Raw genomic sequence first — 27672 nt, forward strand, 5'->3', positions numbered from 1 at the left:
TACCTAAATTAAGGTCTACGTACAGTGCATGTGTTCCATGATACTTACATTTATGTTCAATTTTTCAGCATTGTCTACAAAAAATAAAAACTCGGCAAAACGAAACCCAAACTGTAAAATGATGAATGCAGCTATATGCAACCTGGGGGTGTACAAATATTGATTTTAATTCCGAGTTTCCATAAATATTTTCATAAATCTGGCTCTCACGCTATATAGAATATTTTTTTTTTTAAAAAATAGGTATGTATGAAATGGCCGAGTTCCTATTACTATTTAGAGTTTAAGTACATGTATATTGGCATGCTTGAAAAACATACAAAACAATGTACATGTATTATATATTTCTTTAAAAAGTTGCCTACATTAAACTGATCGTATTAGCACACGATATTGACGATTTCTTATATTTTATTCTTGTATCAACACGAGAGTCTATTGTATTTGCTGTCTTTTAAAAAAATTAAATGTTACCCATGTGGTTCATGTATGGACGGAAGATTACATCATAACTTAGAAAATTCCCTTCCGCATAAAACGTGTACTAATGTGCATAGTTGTATTCGAAAGTTTAAATGATGTTGAAAATAGACAATATTTAGTGCTGATTATGACTTTTAAAACGTAATGTTTAATATGTTGTACAAATGAATACATATATTTTTGGAATATGATCACAATATCAACCAAACATTACACAGAAATCTCCTTTACATAAAGATGTAAAGATTTGTCACCTCTATAGCCATTTCGTGTTGCTCAAACTTCACCAACAGTGTGTCTCTTCGTAATAGCTGTAGATGTGTAGCTCTCTGGTTGAAAAAAATCGGAGAGACAAACTGATTTGTCTATCCGAATTTGTTCAACCAAAGAGCTAGTATACAGATCTGCAGCTATCTTCGTAACAAATGTACGATGCCCTTGAACCAGTCATATCACATCTCTGGGTTAAACTTAGCCAGGAGCATATTTTATCTCTATTTGGCTCAAACAGTAAAAAAATACACACATCACCTAAAGGATTTGAAGTTTCCATAGCCAAAGGACAAGGCCACATGGTCAGAGGTCAAGGTCGTATGAATTCTCCATGCAAAATCCTTGTCCAAGAATATTTTCTCTTCCTTTTGTGCCACCCATTCTTCATCTACAATGTTAACATGAGGAGTGCAGTGACCTTGAGTTGTTTCTAATGTCAAGGTCGAAACATTTTTTCTCTTGTCCTTTACCCCTATTTGGTCATACATGTACCCACCCCTCTCCTGGTCAAAATGAGCATAAATGAAGGATGTGCAAAACTCATGGACTTTGTTCTTGAGTGGTAGTCATGGAATTGCATGATTATATTAGCAATCCTTGCCCCAAGCAAACTATCTCCCCCTTTTACACTATCTGACTCGCACTTTACCTTTTTAGATGGTCACTACATGTACCCCGTTTAGTAAAAAGTTCATCTAAACACCATCTATCTTGTTTTAATTTGCCCCCCCCCCCGTTAAAGGTTGTTTGTTGCCCTATTTTCACGTTATATACGTGCAGAATATAGAGATATGTAACAGTTCTGTTTTGTTATAGATTTGAAATCGGTTGTAAAAACAAGAGGCCCATGGGCCACATCGCTCACCTGAACAGCAGTTCCTTGTAACATTACATTTCGTAGCATATGCTTTTTCTATTTTAAACATTGAACCTTTTTCTGGGGACCCAGTTATGGTCCGAGGTTTATGGTTGGCTTGAACAACATAAATAGTAACATAGGAATGAAAATGTGAAGCACTGCGGTGGGACCGCACGTACACAACCTGAAAAACTGAACATAACAGAGTTCCACTTCAAGAGGAATAACTCTCAGACTGTACAGAACACAAGAAAGATAACTCTTGGTTCCACTACATTAGAGTTTACACAATTTGAGGATCCTTGCATAGTAATCTCACAAACTGTAGCATTATAGTTCTCGAGAAAAACTTTTTAAAAACATTTTCAATATATCTTTCTATGTTAAACTTTGAACCCCTCTTGGGGCCACAGTATTAGTCTAGGGCTAAAGTTTTAATTATTTGGAATCTACATTATCTAAGGATGCTTGCCTTGTTATCTCACAAGCTGAAGCATTATAGTTCCCTAGAAAAAGATTTTTCAACATTTTCCCTCTATATTTCTATGCTAAACTTTGAACACCTCTTGGGGCCCCAGTATTAGATTGAGATCACGGCTTTTATAATTTCGAATCTACACTATTTGAGGGTGCTGACGTAGTTATCTGACAAATTGATGCATTGTAGTTCTCGAAAAGAAGATTTTTATACATTTTCCATATATATCGGTACTTCTACATTTAACTTTAAACCCATCTTGGGTCTCTAGTATTAGTCCAGGGGTCACTATTTTAAAACTGTCGAACTTTCATTATCCAAGGTTGTATGCATGATAGTAATCTCACAAATTGAAGCATTGTAGTTCTCGAGAAGAAGATTTTTTAACATGTTACCTTTATATTTCTTTAATAAATTTTGACCCCATCTTGGGGCCCCAGTATTGGTCCGGGGGTCACGATTTTAACAATTAGGAATCTACATAAGCGAAGGATGCATGCATAGAAATTCCACAAACTAAAACATTGTAGTTCTTGAGAAGAAAATTTTTAAACTTTTCCTTTATGTTTTTTAAAATGTTTAAATTTTGAACCCCTCTTGATGCCCATCAATTTTCCGGGAGTTACAATTTTTTGAATCTACATTATTTAAGGATGTACATGTATGCATAGTGATATCCCAAACAGTTGCACTATAGTTCTTGAGAAGAAGATTTTAAAACATTTTCCTACATATGTTAAAATCTAAACCCCTACTGGGGCCCCACTTTTTGTTCGGGGGTCACGATTTTTACAATCTTCACTATATATACAAGTTTTTGTGTAAATATTGGCATTTCTGGTGCAGTGGTTCTTGAGAAGAACATTTTTTAAACATTTTCCATATGTTGTTCTATGTTAAACTTTGAACCCCGCCTGGGGCCCCATTTTTGGTCCGAGGGTCACCATTTTTACAATTTAGAATCTTCACTATATATAAAAGCTTTTGTGTAAATATTGGCATTTCTGGTGCAGTGGTTCTTGAGAAGCAGATTTTTTAAACATTTTCCTATGTATTTCTATGTTAAACTTTGAACCCCGCCTGGGGCCCCAGTTTTGGTCCGAGGGTCACGATTTTTACAATTTAGAATCTTCACTATATATACAAGCTTTTGTGTAAATATTGGCATTTCTGGTGCCGTGGTTCTTGAGAAGAAGAATTTTAAAGACATGCACCCTAAACTTACTGTTTCGCAATTATCTCCCTTTTGAAAAGGGCTGTGCCCTTTATTTTAACAATTTATAACCCCCTTTTCATAAGGATGCTTTGTACCAAATTTGGTTAAATTTGGCCCAGTGGTTTTTGAGAAGAAGTTGAAAATGTGAAAAGTTTACAGACGGACGGACAGACGGACGGACGGACGGACGGACGACGGACAACGGGTGATCAGAAAAGCTCACTTGAACCTTCGGTTCAGGTGAGCTAAAAACAAAACACCAGTATCATTTGTAAGTTGAATTTATTAAGGCACACTTGGCTGGTTACCAGCCCTCGCTTCCCCAGTCATACACCACCAGTTTTATCTTTATATATAATACACATATGTATATACCACATTATGAAAAAAAAAGAATTACAGAAAATCTTTACAGACTTGCAATTCTGATAAGTTTATACAAGTGTGCACATATTTATTGCATTTCTATCCTTTTTTGATGTGCACCAGAATTGATACATACATAAACATCTAAATGACCCCTCCCCCTTTTTGCCATTGAAAAATAAAATAAATAGATGGTTTTACATTTATATAATACAGTCAATGCATTTTTTTTTTCAATTCTGACAATTATATTGATGCACCTGATTAGATACATGTATATACTTGAAATATATGGTATATACCATAAAAGACAATATAAAAGAAAACAAGCAGATTAAATTATACATTTTCAGTTAATAATGTATTCTTTTATTAAACATCAACAAGACTTGATAGCTAAAAATATCAAATATTCTAGTCTTAATTTATATACTGAAAGTAAAGAATACTGAAACAACATTATGTAGATATAGACAATTACTTTAAAAAAAATTAGAAAGAGAAAAAAAGAATACAGTTTTAATCAATGCTTATTCAAAAATCAACATGTGAATTTGAAGGATAATACATGAGATTAAATTGACCTATAGATCACACAGGTTTAGTTTTCAGTCATTCTATAAGACTTGAAATGAAGAATACATAATGCAAACTGATTATAAAATTGTTAAGTAACAATTATAATAAATGAATGTATCATGGATTGTGCTTCAGAATAGAGAGATATTTAAAAAACAAAAAGATCTTCTCATGCATGCACACATACTACCAGTTCATACATATTTAAAACAAAAATCAGAATGCCATTTTAACTGCTCTACTATTTCTAAAAAAACAAACGTGAAGATTCATTCATATTAATTTCACACATGCTGATCAGAATGATCTTGCTTAACAGCTTGAGGATATTGTCTTTTTTAAAGCAATGTCATAAGTTCCAAATTCATTAAGTAGGGCTAGATGGTCGTTGCAATTTTTAGACTATAATAATCTCATTGAAACAAAGAGCTCTATACAGAGAATTAGGCAAAATATTAACATTTTGGAGCTAAAAGATTTGAATTTTTGTTTCACTAAATCATAGTCATAAGTCAAAAATATTATAATACAGGTAATTGTTTCAAAAATATCTGATAGATAATTTGTTGTTTCACTAGATACAATGTAATGGCTATTAGCCAAAAATATCATATTACCATAAACTTTTTTTGGAACAGATCTAATGGATAATTTGTTAACCGCCCACCCTCCTTAAGTAGAATTGTTGTAAACAAAAAAAAAGGTGTTTGATAGATAAACGTATGTAAATGTGCTTCAAAATTGATTACATGTATTCCAATTAACTTGTATTTGCAGATCAACCACATGTGTAAAGCAAACAGAACAAATTCTAAACCAAACCAAGCAGACTGAAGAAAACAGGTGACAGATAATTTAGGTATCCAGTTATGATTTTTCAACATTAACCTATGTTGGCTCTTGCTCTCCTTTCAACAGAGAGAGAGAGAAAAAGGGAAGAGAGAAGGACAGAGAGAGAGAGAGAGAGAGAGAGAGAGAGAGAGAGAGGGAGGGGGGTATATAATCTGGTCAGTCATATATGGTCAGAATACACATACAGGACACAGCCTCTAGTACATGTAACATATGCAAATTAATACATACATTCTAAAACAAAACAAAAAATAGCCAATTAAGTTAATTATCTCAAATATTCGCCCACTTCTACAGAATCACATATATAACACAATGGGTATTGGATTTCATTGGTACTGATTAAAGAAGTATGTAATACTAATTCTTACATATATATACATTAAAATATACAAAACCAAACAAGTTCCACATTATTCAATAGCATATAACAACATCAAAGTAAATATATACTCTTTATTATACACAAAGTAAAAAACAAGCATGGAATGTATCGTATAAAGGAGACTTTTCTTTCTATACTTAAGGCTTTAAGCAGACACACAGTTTGACCTTAGGTGGATGGCATGTCCTTAATATATATGCATATTTTTTGCAAATAAAGGCTGGATAAAGGGATGTTTAAAGCTTAAACCTAATATTCTACAACAAAACTGTCCAAGACCTTTAGCTGGGTCTATGCAGTAAGAAATGCAAGCTTTCTGCTAGAAGTTTGACAATCTGGATTTCTCCTTCATGTATTCATAGAGGCTTGTCAAAAAGAATTAAAAGTCAATAAAATATTAGTCAATTTGACTTCATATTCAAAACCAAGCTAAATGCCAAATATATACATACACTTGAAAAATCTCACAAATGAAGATCAAATATTGTGTGTTTAACTGGAATTTTCAGGAGAAAAAGGGATATTTTTGCTTATAAAAAGGTCAATAGCCAAAGAGAAATTATAAACTTATTCTTATATAAAATTTGAGTCATTAGTTTAAGATTGGAAAAAATAACAAAATATAAATGTACCTACTTTTTGGATCCTAACATGTCTGCATTAAAAACCAGTTATACATTGTACAATACTTCGGGATAAGGCTATGTTAGTGTATTGTGTCAATTCAGATACCGGTGTACAGAAAAAATACTGAAGCTATTTGAAGAAATATTCTTTTAAGAAAAAAAAGTGATAAATAAATACACATGCATGAACAATCTTTAACAAGAAAAACAACGCTTTGAATATTTTGCTAAAATATTTTGTAGCCGACAACTAAAACACAGATATATAATTTAAGATAGTTTTAACAAACAAGCATATCCTTTAATCAACTTTAAGTCAACTTTTTGTGTAGTTTGTGATTCTCTGAGCAAAACCAACAACAATGGGGCAGGAATGTCTGGCAAAAAATCACAGACTTCTGTGTATGACAAACATAATTATCGCAAAATGTGAACAATATAATTCTTAACTAACTAGCACCAATTAGATCTTGAAAGCTTGACCGCAACTTTGAAAAATTGAATGATTATTGCAATAAAACTCTGGCAGGTACCTTATACATTAGTTTGTATGATAAAGCATTGAAACATGATTAATAACCCAAAACGACTGATCATTACAGAGACTTTATTTCGTCTCAAGATTTTTGAATACCTATGAATAAATTCATGTGCTTTATCATCTGAACAAAATCAATTCTTTAATGAAAAATAAATAAATCAATTTATTTTTAATTCAATATTTTGAATTAAAATTAAAGTACTTTCTAGATTCCAAAAATCTAAAGCTATAAGTACATTATGTTTAACATACATGTACTGTCAAGTTAGCATATTTCCTTCTTTGAATGACTGACTTCTTAAAGATATATGAATATATCTTCATCAGCCATCAATTTCAATGAAATCTGCAAACTGACACAAGTTGATATAAACATGATTTTTTTCTCTGATGACAATGTATTTCCCCTTCTATCCCTCCTGCAGTTTAATGGCATACAGTAAAAAATCACAGATCTAGCAAAGTGTTTACGAGTAAGAAACCATCGTCACATCAACATAGAAAAATACTGTTTGCATAGAAAAATATTCCTCTTACTTTTTTTTTCAAATATACTCTCAAGTTTATCACACATGTTGTTTAAGCAGTATGATGTTAAACTGTTATCCCAAATATTGGGGTTTGGCAGTTGTACATTATTTTTTAGTGGGTGAATATTTCTCTCTCCAAAAGGAGAGAACCCTTCACACAACAGCAGTAGTTGTCTGCCCCTTAGTTGTTCCTGATTATCCCACTACGTGACTTCCTCTTCCAGGTCCAGATCTATCTGTCTATCCCTGTGCTTCTGACCGTCCACGCGTGTCTCCATGCACTTCTGTGTATGAAAAGGAATGTACATGTATGCATGTACTATTCATCCCACTTTAATTGATGGAGCCAATATTGCTAACCAACTTTTATCGTGTACAAGAAAAAAAGTTATAAAAGTTGATAAAATATCCTCTGTAAACCAGTCCTTTTAATATGAGTCATTCTAAATCATTTAATCCCTAGAAAATTGTTAACAAAAGTTGGCGTAAATAAAAGCTGAATAACAGTGATTTTTTTTATAGGTCACCCTAAACCATTTATTTTAAGTAAATCGTGGATTAAAGTTGTCGCAAACATAAAGTCACTGCAAATTACTGTGGAAACAATAGATTTCATGGTAGCTCAATTTTCGTTTAATTCATGGGTACCTCTCATCCATGAATTAACATCCTCCATAAATTAATAAATTGGGATAAATCTACAGGTTTAGGAGAATACACGAATAAAGTCCCCACAAACCTTTAAAATTTCAGCAATCCATGAAAAATGGCCCCAACAAACTTTAATGATTTCACAGTAAATAAATAATGATAATTTTTTCTTTGTTTGACCTTGACCTACCTCTCTGTATTGCCACTCCTGGTTTCCTGTCTGGCCGTGGCATGGATAAACAATGACGCTCTCTCCTCCAGAATAATCCAGGCATCCATCGTCTCGACGGATTTCTCCGTTCTTACTCAACATCCAATACTACAATTATACAATAAAATCATCAATTCCTGTCAGTTTTAAAAAGCCATAGTATCTTGCAGTCCAGACTTCAAATTCTATACTGACCACACCCACCTGGTTGCCCCCCTGGTAGTGACAAGGCCACATGTTGACCGGTTTGTGGTAGTTGTGGTTATCCACCGCACTGTCGATACACATCGGCTTGGCCTTACTGCGGATCTGTAAGCAATGCATTACGTAACATTATAATTTATGCAAACTTTGAAATTGCCAATTTTCTAATATATTAGGCTTCAATGGCAGTGGGTACATGTGTTGAACAAGATAAATATATAGAGTTTGTTATGCAGTATTATCATAGTATTGCTCACATTTTAATTAACCTGATTATGCATGTGACTCTTCATTTCTTGTCAAGAATGTCTCTTAACTGCTATATTATATTGATAATTTTGACAATTTTTTTGTTCGATTTTGGTGATATTTTATAATTTTGTCATTTTTATAATAGGAAAAGGAATTTTTTGAGAAAATGAACTGTACTGTTGTGGCTGACCTATCCAACATTGAAATTCAATATAGCCACATAAATTAAAGCAAGTTTATTTCTTAGGGCCATTAATATCAAATATGGCACAGAATTAGCTCTTTGTTTACTTCAATTTTGTCTGTATTAAAAAAAAAACAAGATGCCCATGGGCCACATCGCTCACCTGAGGAACAATAAGTATGATAAAATCAGCTTAATGGACTCATAATGCAAACTATCTGGACATTGTACAATAATACATGTAGATCCTGTATAAATAAAATCCATTTTCCCCCTGCATATTCTTATGTTCATAATCATTAGTCCCTTTTCTAACAGGATGATTTTATAGTCATATCACATGTTGAGTATTGCAGTTCTCAAAAGATCCTTAACAATTGTTTAAATATGGGATATAAAGCTACATCAAACTCTGAACCTTCTTGTGAGGCCGAAGAATTGTCCTGGAGCCAAAGTCTTAACAATTATAAAGAATCATCTGGCTGATTAGTTTCTGAGAAGAAGATTTTTAAAGATTTACTCTATATATTCCTATGTAAAACTTTAACACCCCCCCCCCCCCAATGTAGCCTCACCCTACCCCCAGGGATCATGATTTTCACAACTTTGAATCTTCCACACAAGTTTCAGCTTTCCTGGCTGATTAGTTTCTGAGAAGAAGATGTTTTAATATTTACTCTCTATATTCCTATGTAAAACTTCGACCTCCCTTGTGCCCCACCCTACCCCCAGCGTTCATGATTTTCACAACTTTGAATCTACACTACCTGAGGATGCTTCCACACAAGTTTCAGCTTTCCTGGCTGATTAGTTTCTGAGAAGAAGATTTTTAAAGATTTACTCTATATATTCCTATGTAAAACTTCGACCCCACAATTGTGGCCCCACCCTACCCCCGGGGGTCATGATTTTAACAACTTACTGGCTGTAAGAGTTTGTCATTTTTTAAACTCTTACTCTAACTGTAGAAACAAAACATCATATTATAAATCGAAGTGAAATAAAAATGTCTTAATCATGACAAATTACACATTTTGAGAGTATTGCACAACCAAAACATGTAATCTACAAGCTGTCCCCATTTTTATTTCTGAATCAGTTCATTAAACCATGTACAAAAAATAAGCTGAAAACCAAGAGGGCCGGGCAAGACTAACTGACAAACAGACAGATAATTATTCTCCTTCAGTTTCACATTCAGGGAACTAAAAATCAAAAGAAAAGAAATTCCATACCAGATCATAGTTGAATCTTTCATAATAATAGTTCTTGTATTCGTCCATCCAAACTTTGGCCAATCGGATTGAGTTTTTCTTGACAACGTTGACACCAGTTCTACACTTGAACAGACTTCTCTTTCTGAAGATGTGACCAATTTTAACATGAGAGCATGGAATGATTTCTAATGTACCACCACACATCCAGACCTTCAAAATGAAAAATAAAATCATACCAAACTGTCATGATATTGTAGAGTGTTGGTTCTTACATGAATCTTTGAATAGGTCAAAATATGTGTTTTGCCACTTCCCCTCCCCATGTCCTTTTGCCATATGAATGTATGTGAATTCATAATTCATAATGTAATGTTTATAAAATGATTATAATAAGATTACATATACGTGATCTGGAAGAGTTGAATCCTGTATATAGGGTTGATATAAAATCACTTGTTATTTATGCATTATTGTAATAAATTGTTACCGTGTTTACAGAACAGAGGAAATTCGAAATCATATTATATGTTATACGTTTACAGTCTATGTGTTTGTTTTCAAAAAGGCTAGTGAATAAAAATTTGAAAAAAAAATATCATACAATATTCAGTCGCGGCAGTTTCATTAATCATTAATTGCAATAAGCTATAGATTCATTCAAATCATTTGAATGGATTTGGGAAAGTCACATGTATATTTCATTGCTTCTCAGTACATTTTAACACGCATAATTTACTTGCTACATTAAACCCTTCTAGTAAACTTACAACAAATATTGATTATTTATTTAAAATTAGTTTTCAAAAAAAACAAACAAACAAAATCCAAGTTGAACGCATGTTTTTCTGACCGTACAGCAGTGTATATACTTTGCATGTACTATGTACACTATACCTAGGGTTAGCAAATCCCAGCAATATTTCCGGAAAGCTATAGTTCTGTAGCTCAGCAGAAAACTACAGTCATCTATGAAGCACATTTTTTGCCTTCATGTTTCATTATTTATCGCAAATATAGCATGGATGTATATGCTATGGATGATGTAGCATTTCGTTGAGTGATGACATTTTCTAACCGTTGTGTATTTCGATTGCGAGTCGCAAGAAACTGGCGCATTTATATATCAGGCCTGCCTATTATGGAAACAAATGTCGAAGAAAGCTCATAATAGAGTTGTACTCGCGAAATAAAAATTATTTGAGAACAAAAGGGGCGATATTTACGTACATGTGTAATAATGTTATCTGTTAGTGAAAAAATCCCCCCAAAACCAAAGAAAAGGTTCTCTAATGGCAGAGACGTCGACGGGCGCACATGGATTAAAGTCACAGAATGAAATTGTACTTCGCTCATCAAATTGCGTTATTCAGTTTATTGTGAAAAAATTCATCAGAAACTGTTTAGTGAACAAAACTATTATATCTTACATTACCGTTCACAATGTACCATAAATGTATATGGAATATTGCATGAGTTAAACCGATTGTTTTTTCTCACAGAAAAGCCAGAGTTTGCTGCAAATTATTTAGAGATACACAAGCTGACACGCCATGAAATCCATAAGACGTTTTACAGCATATATCTGCTTACAAAAAATCTGAACTGAAAATCTTTGAAACTTCGTAAAATGTGGTTTAATTATATATGTAAAATTGTAATATGGCGACTCGATTTGCACGTGAATTTTACAATCCGAGGTCGATCGATTAGCGTGTTTGAGAGAAAGTCAGCAGCAAGTAAAGCGTCAAATTCAGTAAATATTGTCTGATGAATATTAAGGTTCCTGTTATAAAATTAATGTTCCTATAGACTGAGTGGGTTACAAAATAAGGTTCATGTAAATCACAGGTCAGTCCAAAATTAAACACATTTGTATCGTAAAGAACTATATATGATAAGAGTTAAATTTGGCCCCCATAATTTGCCATTTTCTAAGTGTTTCGGATACAATAAAATGTTAACTAATTTTTTAGAAGAGTTGATATAAGATATATTTTTCATCTATTTATTTGATTTATTTGCACTCACTGACAATTTATGACGTCAGAAGTGACGCCATTTCTATAATTCAATCAAAATCAGCCAAAAATTGACATTTTTCTTATCTATTTACGAATGGGAAATATAGAGCGCATGCTTGAAAAAGGAAATTTTTTTTGTCACTTATTAGTCTTGGCTTGATACATCTCTGATTAAAACATTTTATTTGTTCAAGAATGCGCTCTATGTTTTCGGAAGGAAAAACTGCTTGAAAACAAGCTGTTTTACGCTAAAAATGCAAAAATGGCGGGAAAAGGTTGTCTTTACAATGTCGTATTTCTAAATTGTGGGCACTTGAACCAAAATGAATATTATGTAAACACATCACATACATATCTGTACAAAGAAAACAAAGAATGATAGTAAAATGATTATGTTCATTTTAGGGGGCCATTTTAGGCCCTTATCATATATAGTCCTTTAAAGTTTTTTGTATCACTATGTTTGAAAACACATGCACACTTGCACACGGTTCAATAAAATGTAATGTAATATTCATTGTCAGTATCTGTTGTGAATTCTTTGGAATAAGCTACAACAAAATAAATATACAGCCTCAACTAAAACTAATGTGTTGAAAATTACTGAATTTATCGATGAAGCATAATTGCTGAAATATGAAATGGCGAACCAGTTTAAATAGTGTGTTTCTGACAATTGTTTACATCATAAAAAAAAAACAAGAAGTGATTATTGTGAGATCTCTTGGCCAATTATCGCAGTGATATAGTTTATGCAGTCCAGATACAGAGTTACATGTAAACGTCACAACTGGCAGTTTGTGCATAAATTATCAATACAGCGTAAGCAGACAGGGTAACGGCTCATTTAAAATAAAACACAATTTCATACATTATTTAAATATATGTACAAAATAATTAGCAGCTACAATGCTTAAAATATCTGATAAGGTGAAAATTAATTCTCATATTACATTAGAATTAATTAGCAAAAAGTTGTTAATTTTAATTCTAAGACAAAGACAGAGACTGGAAAAAATAGTGCCAGAAGAGTCTTCAATAATGTACTTTGGAACTTTGATAACGGTGGTCACTGATTAATGGCTAGTGATGAAGATAAGAGGTTCTTAAGCAATGGGGGGTGATGAAGCTTTTCAATCAATAAGATGGGGTTCCTCTTAGAAGACATGGCAGCTCTAAAATAAATAAACAGTATGAAAGTTTACAATTATACTTAAAAATGGCACCACACACAACATCATATTCTTACAAAAAGTCTACAAGTGTACAGTTCAATATAAATCATGCCAAAGAAAGGACCAAAGTGGCTGCATCGACATCAGTACAAAAAAGGAAGCATTCCTCACAACAAGGGCCAGAAAAGTACAGGGACCACCAGCCCAGTACAGTGTCTATGTCCTATAAGAAGGCTGAGTAAAGAAGAGTTTCAGGACCCTGTACAGCAGCAGAAGGATGGAATAATCACAGTAAGAAGCAGTCAAATGAAGATTTTGCGACCCAGGCCGAGTGAAGTGCAGCCGGTAGACTCCTACATGAATGCAGAGTCACCGAACCCCAATTCCAGACTTTACAAAGTACTCCATCAAGAAAAAACTGCTAAACTATGTGTGATGATTGTGACACAATATAGAATTGTATTTTGATATTGCACACGCATGTACTACTTTTGACATGTCCCCCTTATTTACCGTTTGCATTTCACAGCGAGATGTCATAATTTGTACTATTATTACTCACTGCATCAGATGAACGTGATTATTTGATTGTATTTCAATCTTCCAGGTCTTTTATTTTCGTTGGCAAACTCCACTTTAGATGTTTTCATGATTTTTCCAAGCATGTACTTTTCGTTTTTACATACCGCCATTAGTGTTTTGGAATTTCAGTATATCACGCCCGATGCAAATCATAACTTTTGTGCACTAGATTTTATTGCGATTTCTGTATTAAATTGTATCGTTGTATGAATTGCTATAATTTTACTTGTCATGTGTTGTGTAAATCACCTAATTTAATTGCTGAATTATATTTTATACATTAGTCTATGTTATTGCCGGTGACTGCCGGTGATCCTTAGGGAAGCGCTTGGGTCACCGGGGGGCTCCGTATGTGTATAAAAGGGGGAGATCACTCTATCCGGTGGACTTGGGGTATAGGGAAAAGAGTACCAATTCATTTCCCATAGGGCTCAATGTTAACCTAAACCCACCTGGCTAGTTTGCTATTATACTTACAGGCATATCCTTGGTCACATTTGAAAGTTCATTCCAAGCACTAACACAAAATCAATAGAAATACATAGGGTCCCATGGCGTTTATAGGTCAAAATTGAGCTTGTTTACAACTTACAGCGATCCGCAGCAAATAAATCCAAGTCCCAAAATTGACACCCACCCCCTATTTCAACCCCTCTTATTTCTTCACTTTTTGCGGTACTTCTTCAATCCATCATTCATTTTAAACAGTGATAAATTTACTTTGAAATAATCATTATTTCAGCAATTAATTCAGCCAATCACCTTAGCCATACCTTTTTCTGCGCGGCTCAATCTTGTATTAACACTTCTCTGATGTCAACATCCGGTGCATTGGTACTCTCATTCCTATACTCATAATTTTACTCACCTCAGAATTAGGCAAATTTGTGTTTTTCATGAACCTTATACATACCTCTAATTGTGTGTGAAACTTGAGTCCTGGATTTTGATTTATATTTATGCTGTGCTCATCTGAGTATCAGGCTCTCTCCCTCGGCAAATGCTGTAATGAGAGTGGGCTCACAGTGAGACTCAAGATGAATTGACTGCTTTTTAATGACTTTAACAAATAAAATACATGGAAAAACGGAATGAATGTGTTTGTTTAAATGTATTTAAGGGTATCATGAACAAATTTGATAATTTTTTAAAATAAGGGTGGATTCTACCCAGAATTTAAGAAAACCTCTTAAATTAGATGAAAACCTGGTGAATTATGCAAATTAAACAGGCTAAATATTGACTTATAAGTAAAAAACATTCATATCATGAAAATTTAATCATTATTGACTCTGATAAGTCAAATAATCCTAATCTGGCCTTTCCTGTTGATTTAGCAGGTGTGAACAATATCACCACCCCCCAGTCTAATGTAGCTTAGAGAACTAGCAGGTGCCCCCTGTCATTTTGTATTACAGTAATTTTGAAAAAGGAGAGGTACATATTTTTGACATTATATTACAGCTCAGTCATTGTAGTAATAAACAGAACTGATAAATTGTAAAATTTTTGGAATTTACACCTAGAAAAAGAGAATTTTTTGACAATGTTAAAAAATCTAGAAGGGTAATTGTTCTGGTTTGATACCACAAATATGTCTCACAGTAAAGAGACAGAGACTAGTATACTAATAATTTTACCTGCATCATGAAGAAAAATATCTGTCATGATGGATCTGATGGATACGGACTCTCTATCAGCGTTATAAAGGGACAAAATGACTCCGCTGCCCTGGTGCCACCATCTCCGAAGACAGAGGAGGCAAAAAAATGAAAATCCTCCTAAGTGCACGAATGAGAGAAAATCAGTGTTACAAGTTATTCATTGCACAAACCAATGTTTATACATCAATTTTTATCATACATGTCTTACAAATATACATATATATCAATATTACACACATAAATACAAAATTAAATGATTATTCAGGGGTGGGGTACATAAAAAGCACAATTACATGAAATTACATGTAATTACATGTATTACCACATGTGATTTATGCAGTCAGAATAACATTCAAGGAAAAAAATTTAAAATAAGATGCAGCTAGTCTAAATAAAAGAAATTGCATTATGTTGAAATTTTGCAACACTGACCAGTAAGCCAAAGGGAAGTAACTCTAAAAACTGCTGTCTTGTTCTCTACACAGTTGACATTTTCAAGCATTTGAACCATTAAAACTTCACAAAAAGTCCCCACTCATAAAATATTATCATGCAAATAAAGTATATTCCATATTCAGCTGACATGAGTCCCAGGTGTCACCCCAAGACTAGAAAGTGGTCCCCATTCTGTTTCATGTGTAATGATCATGTAAATTAAACATTCCCTTTCCCAACCCTGGGGGAGGGGGGGGGGGGGGCACTCATTCTACATTCCAGACTAGACATATTCCCAAACTCTAAACTGTATTCCTTCTAGCCCAAAAACTCCAAATCATTGAACTGGGGATAAAAAAAAATGAAACATGGCAACCTACCAGATGCTGACAATGTTGACAGTGGATGTAGTCTCAGGGTGTGTGACGCAAACCTTCTTTTACATCAACCTCATTGCACGAGACCACTTCAGGCTTGAAAGAAGACTGCCTAACTCCTCTGCAAGGATGGCTGAAAAGTATGGGAGGCAGTATTTGATCCGAATCACTCTTTCGATCAAGCTGCGCAATCCATGTACAATAAATGGTCTGCTGAAAAATAACTCAGACGAATTCAATTGGCATTGGCTAGCATCATTTAATCTATTTAAAAAGACTTTAGACACTTCTGAGAAGTCAATGGTAATATGGAGCACACAAAAATAACAGAATATCAGAAAAAAGTCTGAGTTAAACCTAAGTTTGGTCCAGATTCTATATTGAACAGCTGGTCAGTCAAGATTTATCTAAAAAATCTTGTACAATTAAATTAAATATACAAGCAAAGAACTGAAATAGTGGAGTGCAACACAGGTGATCAACAATTATTTTATCCAATTTACCATAAAACCCCACATTTTTTTGCATTTATTCTTGCCTGGTCACCCTTATATTACCCTTTACACTCATTCAGTACCCCCCCCCCCCCTTATTTTGAAAATGACAGCCACTCCCACCCTCAAATTTACACTTACAGTATTAATTTTACTTCTAGTGTTTTAAAATGTTATATCTGCTCTTTTCATTATGAAATAATTAACCTTTTTCAATTTTTAAGCAACAAAACATTTAAAAAATAGGGTCTCTATAGGGAAAAGAGTACCAATTCATTTCCCATAGGGCTCAATGTTAACCTAAACCCACCTGGCTAGTTTGCTATTATACTTACAGACATATCCTTGGTCACATTTGAAAGTTCATTCCAAGCACTAACACAAAATCAATAGAAATACATAGGGTCCCATGGCGTTTATAGGTCAAAATTGAGCTTGTTTACAACTTACAGCGATCTGCAGCAAATAAATCCAAGTCCCAAAATTGACACCCACCCCCTATTTCAACCCCTCTTATTTCTTCACTTTTAGCGGTACTTCTTCAATCCATCATTCATTTTAAACAGTGATAAATTTACTTTGAAATAATCATTATTTCAGCAATTAATTCAGCCAATCACCTTAGCCATACCTTTTTCTGCGCGGCTCAATCTTGTATTAACACTTCTCTGATGTCAACATCCGGTGCATTGGTACTCTCATTCCTTTAGCAATTGAGGTTAGAGGGTGTTTTTTAACAACTTCGATTATTTTAGGTAGAATAAGGGGATTTTGAATAATTTATTTTTTTAATACATCGTGGTATTACAGGTTAATCTCGTTTACACGATATTAATTTATATTTTGGGAGTTTGTTTGGATTAATTTCGATACAGACAACATAGTTCATTTTATTTACGGTTAGACGAACGATTAATTTTTGAAGTCTTACCAAATAAATAATTAGTAATTGTTAATAGTTCTTTGGAATTTTATTATTCTAAATAATTGAATTATCGATATTTTATAATATTGTTACAGTAGGAATAATTTATACATATATTCAGATTTATTGTTGAAAATAATTGGCAAAGTTTTGCATTAACAGTTAAGTGAGATATAGTCTGGTAATTCTAGACTTCTCGATCTTGGTAATATTTATTTGTACACTAATTGGGTCATTCTCGTTTAGTGTACCCCCCCCCCCCTTTATTGAATTAACGTACACACGAAGGTTGTGCTGTAGTATCACTGTTCGATTTGGGTAATTCCCGATTGTCAGATAGTTAATTGTAGGTGTACTTGTTATTGTTGATTAGTTATACGTCTTGTAATTTCTTTGTTGAATAAAATATAAACTTTGAATAAGTCTTATACTTAATTACCCTCGATAATAATTTAAATACGAGTCCAAACAGAGGTAATTCTTGTGTTTTAACGAAAGGGGAAATATTTGCGAGAAATTCGTAATTTGGTAGAATTAAATTCACGGGTTATTCCTGTGCAGGATTGCGTATATATACTTGTGCAATATCAAGCACTCAGGTCCGTTACATATGGAACCATGCATTTAAAGAGCACTTACAGAAATTACCGGAATGTGACGGTTCACTGGACTGGAACCAGAATGGGGAGGAAAAGAGAGGCCTGGCATGGATCCTTTCCATTCGATGTGAGAAGTGCCATTACACAAGTCACAGTGAAAAGCTGTACGAGGAAGTCAGTCGATCAGGAAGGGGACGGAGAGCCACACAGCTTAATGTTGCCATGGCTGTCATCCACATGGGTACCAGCCTTACAACAGAGGGTATGCGTGGTATGCTTCTTGGCGCAAACATCAAACCAGCATCATGCAGCCACCAACATTCATCAGACCTGCAACAAAGTACACAAAATCATCACTGATGTGAACAAAAACAGCATGAAGAAAATAAGGCAGGGCATTCAAGAGCTTAACGAGAAATGTGGACTTGCCAATACACCTATAAGGGCGGAAAGAGATGCCCGGTATAACAATGCCACCTTCAGTGCGATCGGGAAAACACCATTTCAAGCTGCCACACAAGTGACATATACCTTAAGTGAAAATGTCACTAAGAAGAAGAATGTTATGGCAGTGTTTTGTGGCAATAAACTGTGCAAGAAAGGCACCCATCTTAGAGCCAAGGGAAAGGAAGTTACCTGCCCAGGACATGAAGACTGCACTGCAACCATTCCTCCAGAGACCACCATTGGAGACGAAAAGAGATCGGCTGCGAAATGCATGTGAGCTGCAAAGCGATGACCGTCCACTCGTCATTTCCCATTTCACCAGTGATGGAGATAGTGCCGCTGCTTTCGGTGCATCTGAAAAGAAAGGGCATATGATTGAAAACCTCAAAGACCCGGCCACTTCTTTGACTCTCAAAGAAAACAGACTGCGAAGGCTCTTTTCAGCAGCCACATGTTTCCTGGAAGAACAAAAGCTATGAGAGAATCCATGCAGAGAAAATTTGCCCTGGACTTAAGCTTAGATGCAGGACCGAGTACAAAAACTGCTTCAAACACTTCTCCAGTGTCTTACCTTTGATGAAATGTCAACTCTGTCCTATCCATCATCCGCTGCTACCAAGGACAGGGCGGAAAGTCCTGCCAACTACATTCCTTCTCCTGACGCAGATTAAAAAAACAACAAGTGGAACTCTTCAGTGTTGCCTCGTGATTTTGAATTAAGCATGACAGAAGAAGACATGTGGTTGTTAAAAGACTGTATAAATCTGACTTTGTGACCTAATAATCTTGATAGAATTAAATATCATACTTGTACACAAAAATCTGAATCTGTGAATAGGGCATATTTAAAATCAAATCCAAAATGTATTACAAGAAGTAGAGATTTTGAAAGTCGAATACATAAAGTTGTGCACTCACTCAATCGGGGTCATGGAAATTCAACATTGGAACTTTGTGAATCTGTAGGGGCACCTGTTGTAAAAGGTAGTAGAGTGGTCCATCATGTAAAACAACAGCAAAATAGGCAAAATTACTTTAAAATGAAACAAAAACTATTAAAATATAAATTCCAAAGAAAATTTTACAGAATGATCTAAAAGATATCATGAGCTCTTCGATAAAAAGTCTAAAGACACTTATAGTAAGTCACTAACAGATCCAAAGTAAAACAGGAAGTAGCTAAGTGTGAAAAGGGGGGGGGTGTTATCATGGGTAGGTGGGGTGGGGGGTGTAGTTAGCATGTATTAAATGTTCGTTATATTATACCTGTCATGTGAATTTTGTATTACATTTAATGATTGCTATGTTTTAATAATGTGCACTGAATGTATGGTAATGTGTGAATGATGAGAGTGTGTAACATGTGACATGTCCTTTTATGAGGTGCTCTGCTCATGTAAATATGTTATTTTTCTCATTGTTATCTTATTGAAATATTTGCAAACAATTATCTTGATTTTCTTACCTGTCTGATGTACACAACAAAAAGGACTGAGACGATTGGTAGAAATACGGATATACAGGCGTCAAATTCTACCATTGGTGACAAGACAGCATCCCGCATTGTTTATCCGCGATTGTTGAACTTTAACAAGGGAGACAACTCCTGAAATTAGAAAAAATGCAGTTTAAATGTTTCTCTTAAGGTCTCACACAATGAATTAATTTCACTATATGTTAATATAAAGCTTTAATTCAGTTTTAAATCAATTAACTAGAACACTCTCAGAATATCATTAATGAAAGAGAAATTATAGTTAAATGCTTCAAGAAAATTTTTAGATCAGAAGCATAACGCCTTATGTGGCTTCTAAGAGAGATAATTGAGAGTAAACATACCTACCCCGAAGTGCATGTGGGTTCCACATGTTGACAAACAGGCTCAGCACCATCCAGGAAGTTGCATCATGCGCATCTAAAAAAATAGTTCCATTGAAATTTGTGTGACAATTCCACTAAAGTAATATTTCTCCTAGCCACCTAGTCCAAAATCAATACTATAGGCCTAAAATAAGGTGCCAAAAAAGGAAGAAATTAAAGAAAGTGTCTCTATATATATTTCCTTGCGCAAGACCTTTAAGACTATATAAATCTCCTTTTAAAAAAGAGCTCTATATAAAGATATAGGGGAACCATTGAAATTTTAAAGTGAAAATAAATGAAATTTTCTTTAGGCCAAAAAAAAAATTTGTGTTTCCGGTTTCCCGACCGACCCTATTTTTTATGCGCCGACCCTAACACTATTTATTCCAAATCCAGATTACCAACCGTAATTGGTTTAAACAATAGAGTCTTACAAATCAGAGTTAAAAAAAACACTTGTAACTATTCAATAGAAAACACCACTTATCAAAGCGTTTTAAAGATTTCTAAGTGCAGATTGACAGTATGGATGAAAGTTATCCTTGGTTATTTTAGCTTAATTATCAATGCAATAAATAGTTTCATAGGGCAGTGATGTGTTGAAAATTAATATAAAGATGTACAAGAAAAAAGCAGAGGCAAAGTTTTTTTTTATTTCTGGGTGTGGAGACTGCAGACATCGTAAGTCTTTGAATAGGCCCAACAATCATTCACATATTATAAATATGATTTTAAAATGCTACAGTTCAATTGCAAATGAAATTTTTAAAATTAGTCTTAAACCATTAATTATGTATTCATTTTTTGGGGGGGAGTTATTGAAAAGATTTAATACTAAGGCTCTCGTCTGATCAACCAGAATTTCCTCTGTTTCTGAATTCAACACTTACAGTTACAGTTACGATATTAATGTTTATTGTTATGTCAGTTGACCAGTTGACCAGGAAAATAGTACTAATAACCAATTTATGATATATTTGTGGTAATGAGTATTATACTCTGTTAATTTATAGTGGCTGTCATATTTATATTTTCTATTTACATGAAAATAAAATCTTCGTATACATTCTAAATAAACCTTAGATTTAAGAAAGCTTTAATTCTGTAACAGTTGTCTCTATCCACGATTGCTCAACCTGTAATACATTTTCTTATTGTATAGAAAAAGCATATGCTAGGAAAGGGGAAAACTTAAAAGCTCATTTAAAAAAAAAAAAAAAAACGACCTACCTACCCTATTTTAAAATTTGATGAATTATGAAACACACTTTTTTTTTTTTTATTGGCCTTATTAAATAATAGTTAATAGCTAAACAAATCATTTTTTAAAATAAAATGTAGATGTGATGGTTAATTTGTTGACTACATGCCTCCTTTGAAGTAAATCTGCATTTATAATAAATAATGTAAGTTGTAAATGATGTGTATTTTAAGTTTTTTAACCCCCCCCCCCCAAAAAAAAAATGGAAAAAAAGAGATTTATAATCTTAAATGGTTGAATAAACTGAACTTCCCTTTAATGTCAATATCTTACTTTATATATCTATATTACCAAATCATTGATATTCATGGAAGCTCAGTTGATTTATTCCTATCTATTTTTCTATAAAAAAAAATACCCCACTGAAAGTAGGAGTGGGGAGGCGGTTTAGGGTAGGCCAGACAAACAAAATTAATGTATTGGTTCTTGAACAAAATGTTCAAAATCTAATGAAGTAGGCAATTTTATTTTTTTATTGCAAGAGTTGCAAAGGGAAATAAATTAATATTTAAGCCTAAAATTGAGTTTATTTTTCTTTCCAGTTATCAGTAAATTTAATCATTGCAACAGCATTTGGAGTGACAAATCATTTATTTTTGTTTATTTTTGGCCTCGTTTAGCTAACAAGATCCCAGGACTAACCTTGATCACTTATTGACCTTCTTCGTTTGTTTCCTTGGGTATGTCCTCAGCCTCACACTCTATGGCAATCTCCTCATATGTCTGTCAGTCTGCCAGTAAACAACAGGCAACATTTGGAACAGAGTCCTCTCAGCTACAATATCTGTCTTTGTGCTCAATCTAGCTGGGATTGATGACTTTTTACTCACACAATTTTGAAAGAGACATGTGTGACACAGGCTGATTCTGGGGCAACTCACAGTCTGTGTTTTGTGTAAAACACGAGGTAAAGTTCTCAATGTTAATTCCATTTTCAAAATATCACAGTCACTATCTGCAAAATCAATAGACATGTTGAAAAAATTCTACAAGAAAAAGAGAAATGAGGTTTATAAATTTAATTAGTCAAGCTTTTGGTAAAGTTAGTATTCCGAAATAAAAATTTGATATTTAATTTAAAGGTAATGGAAAATCTTGAACAACACAGACATATGTCAATAAAAACAATTTTACCAATAATAGCCAAAATGGGTAAATTTAAAGTGCAAAAAATTATTTTTATTGGATTAGGTAATTTTTAACATGCAACAACTTTTGGTTAGCAAGTTTTCCTGTAAGCATATAGTTTGCAAGATTGACCCTCAAGAAGTTTTGGATATACTGAGGGAACAATCTGTGTAATAGAACGGTTACAGAAAAAGTTGTTAGTCATAAGTTGTTCCATTTCATGTACATGTATTCATATGCAGATTTACCATATTTTTAGCTAATTTCAAAATTTTTGCACTTAAAATTCATATCCCATTTAAGATATTATCTCCCAAACAGACTATAATATTCCATTTGACGGCTGGTCCCAACCTGTTTACATAATTCTCCAGATATTGTACCTCAACATGATCTCGAGAGTGATGAGACATTGTAAATTCCACTAGAGAGAAGCGTCTTTTTATCTTGCCAGGAAAATAAGTTTGGAACTAAATCTTTAAAAATATTACCTTCTAGTCTGCAAACAATTTTCTTTACTCCAAAGTAACTTTGTACCCTGTAACGAATATGTTATTTAGAGGAAATTCGGTCTAAACACGTTTCGTAATGTTGACGAAGAAAACAATGGTTAGAACTTTATTATTTAAAGTTTAGATTAAGCATCATTAACTGGTTTGTAAAATGCATACCTGTCAGCATTCACTCCTTAGTTATCTACATTTGGGCTGTACCTAAACGACTATAACGGCTAACCGGCCTTGGTCGGGCAAACAAATTTACTCTTTTTTAAGGAAGGTAATTTTAGTACATCATTCATAAAATTTAAACCGTAAACGATACGGTATAATTCCGGATTGGAGAAAATAATTCAAAATACAACACTGAATAATTGTTGTATGCCTCTCTCTCTATTTTTTCTTAACAGAAAAAAACACTCAGAGAGAGAGAGAGAGAGAGAGAGAGAGAGAGAGAGAGAGAGAGAGAGAGACCAAACACAAACAAGTTTTGCACCTTAATTAAACTGTTATTCAATAAGGTGAAATACCTGAAGAGTTTTATTGATTTAGCTCCTTATATTTCCTTGACAGAATTTCTTTTTATTGCCATAAAGCTATAATATTGCTGTAATTGTTATGCTTTTACCGTTAGTTAATAGATAAGACCATAGATATAAATAATATAACATAATAAATTGTAATTTATGTCTCTGATAAGACATAGCTAAATTGCTAGAGAAACTGCTGTTTTATAATTTTATAATTTTCAGAGTCTCGTGATATTTAACGTTTTAACGTTACAAAACCGCATGGGGAGGGGGGGGGGGATATCTATACTTAAAAGAAAAAAAAATTCTTTCACAAATCATGACATTCGTAATCCGTGGGAGGGGGGGGGGAGCTGAACCCTCTATAATACTATATGCCTAATGGTTAGGGCTAACTTTGCAAAAAAAGTAGGGGGAGGGGGGGGGGGACAAAGCCCCCCCCCCCCCCTAGCCCCCCCCCCCCTCCGGTTCCAACGACTATATACCTATATAATATACACGATTTTTTGTAATCAGCAGCAGGTTGCACTACAGTATTAAATTTTACTATAATTTCTTACAAAAATTGCACAACTTTACATACAGATTAAAAATTCAAATCAAACTTCTGGAAAAAATCCTCTTGACATCTTTTTAAACAACACTTCATTTACAATTTTCTACCAAAATACACACGTGCATCCAGCAAGGCGTGATACTTTGTTTACCTCGAAGTTACACATGTTCTTGAAAATCAGGCCCGGGCCTTTTTCACCCCCCTCCAGAAACAACAAGCATCAAAAATTCAAATGACCTCACATTATTACAAAACTTGGATAGTTAGACCTCTTACACATTTCTTATCATCTCATAAAAAATCAGCTCCGGTCGCATGCGGAAACGCCCCAAATTCAAAGGAAAATTCGGGAATTATTTTGCCTCAGCCATGTTTTGATGTGAACCTTCAGTGATATATTGTAATAGCACCTGCAGTAATCTTAAGTTTACATGTATTGTGCTGTGTGCATTATACTATTACAACAGTATATCATATATCATAAGTAAATATCAAATTAGCGTGAACATTTCCTTTAGTCGTACAATAACTCAAAATGCGTGATGACGTTTTTCTTTGAGCTCATGACGCATGACTAGGCTAAGTGTATTCACATGAAATTGAACATCGCAGATTTTCAATGCAATGATAATAATATACACTGAATGTAAATATTTATTAATACATAGTATGAAATACACCTTTTCTGCACCCCTGATATGAACAAAGTTTACTTTACTTACAACAAATCATCAAATTCATGGAAATAGTCTTGATTAATCTCTATCACCCAGTTTGGTGTCTATCTGAGAAATTTTATTTTCTTTACATTGCCGTTTAAAACTTCTGATACAAACAGATTGTCATTATTGTCCACATATAAACCAAGCGGATACTCCAGATCACAGTTATCAATGTAACGGAGAAACTGTCCATCGTGATTCAGAATGTGGATACGATGGTTGTCCCTGTCCGCTGTCAGGATACGACTCTGACTGTCTATTGTGATACCAAATGGTTTAAATGGGTTTTTTTTGGTAACTGAAGGATGACCGATGTATCTCCATCTGAGTTTCCCGTCCTGATTAACCACTACAACTGCATTAGCCTCAGAGTCAGCTACACAGATGTCATGGTTTCTGTTCTCAGTGATGTACTTAATATAACTATTCCCTGAGTACAGAGGTTTACCTTCATCATCAAACTGAATTGTTTGTTTCTCTGTAGATCCCGAGTAACGGACAACTTTGGATTGAGTGAAATCATCACTGAACATGGAAACCAGGAGATCACCATTAGAGGTGACACACAGATAACCAGGACTCCATCCCCGTAATCTGATCAACTCCTCTGTCTGTCCATTCTTTACTTTATTCACTGTCCTTGATATCCCGTCACTGATTAGTAAATTCCCCTCACTGTCTACAGCTATATCATTGGGTCGTTGTTTTGATCTGTTGCTAACTGTATGAAGCAATTCACCTTTAATGTTAAAGCATTTAATATCCTTCGTCGATCCGAATGTCCAAACGCAATCTTCATTTAGATAGGTAACATTGTAAACGTTTTCATACCCTGTTTGGATTGTGGCAACAAGCTCCGGTTCATCCAGTAGTTCTCTCACTGAAGTGTTTGGTTGGTTTAATGACAAGACATTCTCTTCTGTAGCAGTAGACAAAGGAGTGATCTTTCCAAACAAGCGATTCAACTTTTTATGGTCTAATGGTTTTGGAATGAATGTTGGCACTGTGATCTTCAATTTGGGAGGCAGCTTGCTGAACTCTCTGATCTTAGAGCTGTATTCAATGGTAGGAGATACTTCAGTGGATTTCTTGATTTCTTCTGTGGCCAGTAATGTTTGTTTTATGAGAGCCTGTTTCTGTTTGATTTCATCCAAGTGTTTTTGTAAAATATCTCTGTGTTTTACTTTAATCTCACTGATTTCAGTTTTCATTTTATTGACAACAATGTCAATTTCTCTGTGCCATTGCTCTCCTTGTTTGGACATTGTTGTTGTAAGTTTCTCATATCCTCCATCCAGGTCGGCAAGCTGATTTTCCAAGTCGAGTGCAATTTCTTCATAGGTAGGAGAAATAACATTTTCTAACTTATTTGCCTCGTCCGCAATAGCATTTTTCTTTGTCGTGTAAACTTCTGAAACTTCTACAAAAATATGTCCTCTGTGTATTTCTGATGCAGTACAAGAAGAACAAACAAATATGTCGTTGCAATTTTTGCACTGCCAGTCACAATTTTTGTTTGAATGTGTCACACATTTTGGGTAAATCAGAGTAGATTTTCGCTCCTTAAAAGGGACTATTTTATGTTTGTCATATCTATCTGAGATGTGATCTACTACACAAGGCTTGCAGAGGTTGGTATGACAAAAGTCACAGTAGCTGTGTACTATGGCGGTCTCACAAAGGTCACATCGGTGCACGTCCTGGGCACTAGAACGAGGATCCATCGCTTTTCTAAAAATATAATGAAAAAATTAAATGAAAAATTAAATATACTGTTTGTTTTCAATCCAGAAGAAAATGTAGTATTAACAGAGACATAAATAACATTATTTATGTCTCTGGGTGTTAATGGTTAATATTAAGAGCCAACGTGAAAACCGTATGATGCAGCCCTGCTTTTATCAAGGGTTACAATAACCAAATAGAATAATCAACTTGCATTAATTGATAAGCATTTAAGCATAAAATATATTTGTTGAAGGTCAACTCATAAAGAAAATTAAAACGAAAGTACTTATTTGAAAGATATTAATTTAAAACGACTAACGTTACTTGTAGGTATCTCAATTTTCGTCTAATAAATTAAGTCAATTATAAGCGATACAAACCTTGTTTAAAATAAATCAATTTACATATTCGTCGAATCGGACATCAAACATGCAGACGTGTACACGTAACTTAAACATGGCTGAGTTTGCTTGTATGGAATGTAGTCACATGACATCAAGAATGGAAAGCAATTAGAGTTATTCCCCATGTATTATAACCTTTTATCAAAACTACCCTTCTAGTCTATTCTCTTTCGTTACTGAACAGTCAACATGGTCACGATGCGATGATTTAATTTCAAATGAAGAACATGTATGCAAGAATATTGGAGTTTTGACATATACTGTATACAGTATAGAATTCCAAATAAATCAATGCAGTTTGTTGTGCATGAATTTCATTATGCTTATATTATACGATGAAATCTTATTAGCACGTAC

General features: G+C 34.0%; 1 protein-coding gene and 2 long non-coding RNA genes across 6 annotated transcripts; all 3 read right to left on the reverse strand.

The window, feature by feature from the left end:
* Window positions 1-14106: 14106 nt before the first annotated feature.
* On the reverse strand, window positions 14107-17367 carry LOC117684413 (uncharacterized). Of its 3 annotated transcripts, none has more exons than XR_010710113.1 (4): window positions 16991-17360; window positions 16165-16371; window positions 15326-15466; window positions 14107-14688 (listed from the first exon to the last, which is right to left on the reverse strand). It is a non-coding gene; the product is annotated as an uncharacterized lncRNA (long non-coding RNA). The 3 variants fall into 3 exon arrangements; XR_010710112.1 differs by having other exon boundaries at window positions 14108-14688; window positions 16165-16374; XR_010710111.1 differs by having other exon boundaries at window positions 14109-14688; window positions 16165-16374; window positions 17287-17367.
* Window positions 17368-20132: 2765 nt separating this feature from the next.
* LOC136272173 (uncharacterized) lies at window positions 20133-23649 on the reverse strand. Of its 2 annotated transcripts, XR_010710116.1 has the most exons (5): window positions 23550-23649; window positions 23370-23416; window positions 22393-22705; window positions 20470-20541; window positions 20133-20232 (listed from the first exon to the last, which is right to left on the reverse strand). It is a non-coding gene; the product is annotated as an uncharacterized lncRNA (long non-coding RNA). The 2 variants fall into 2 exon arrangements; XR_010710115.1 differs by lacking the exon at window positions 20133-20232 and having other exon boundaries at window positions 20417-20541.
* Window positions 23650-25072: 1423 nt separating this feature from the next.
* LOC136272162 (E3 ubiquitin-protein ligase TRIM71-like) lies at window positions 25073-27411 on the reverse strand. The gene is made up of 2 exons (XM_066073293.1): window positions 27292-27411; window positions 25073-26914 (listed from the first exon to the last, which is right to left on the reverse strand). Exon 2 carries the CDS (start codon window positions 26905-26907, stop codon window positions 25243-25245), a length of 1665 nt encoding a protein of 554 aa, XP_065929365.1. The 5' UTR covers window positions 26908-26914; window positions 27292-27411; the 3' UTR covers window positions 25073-25242.
* Between the last annotated feature and the right edge of the window lie 261 nt (window positions 27412-27672).

The sequence above is a fragment of the Magallana gigas genome, chromosome 10, assembly GCF_963853765.1.
Source record: "Magallana gigas chromosome 10, xbMagGiga1.1, whole genome shotgun sequence".
Taxonomy (NCBI): domain Eukaryota; kingdom Metazoa; phylum Mollusca; class Bivalvia; order Ostreida; family Ostreidae; genus Magallana; species Magallana gigas.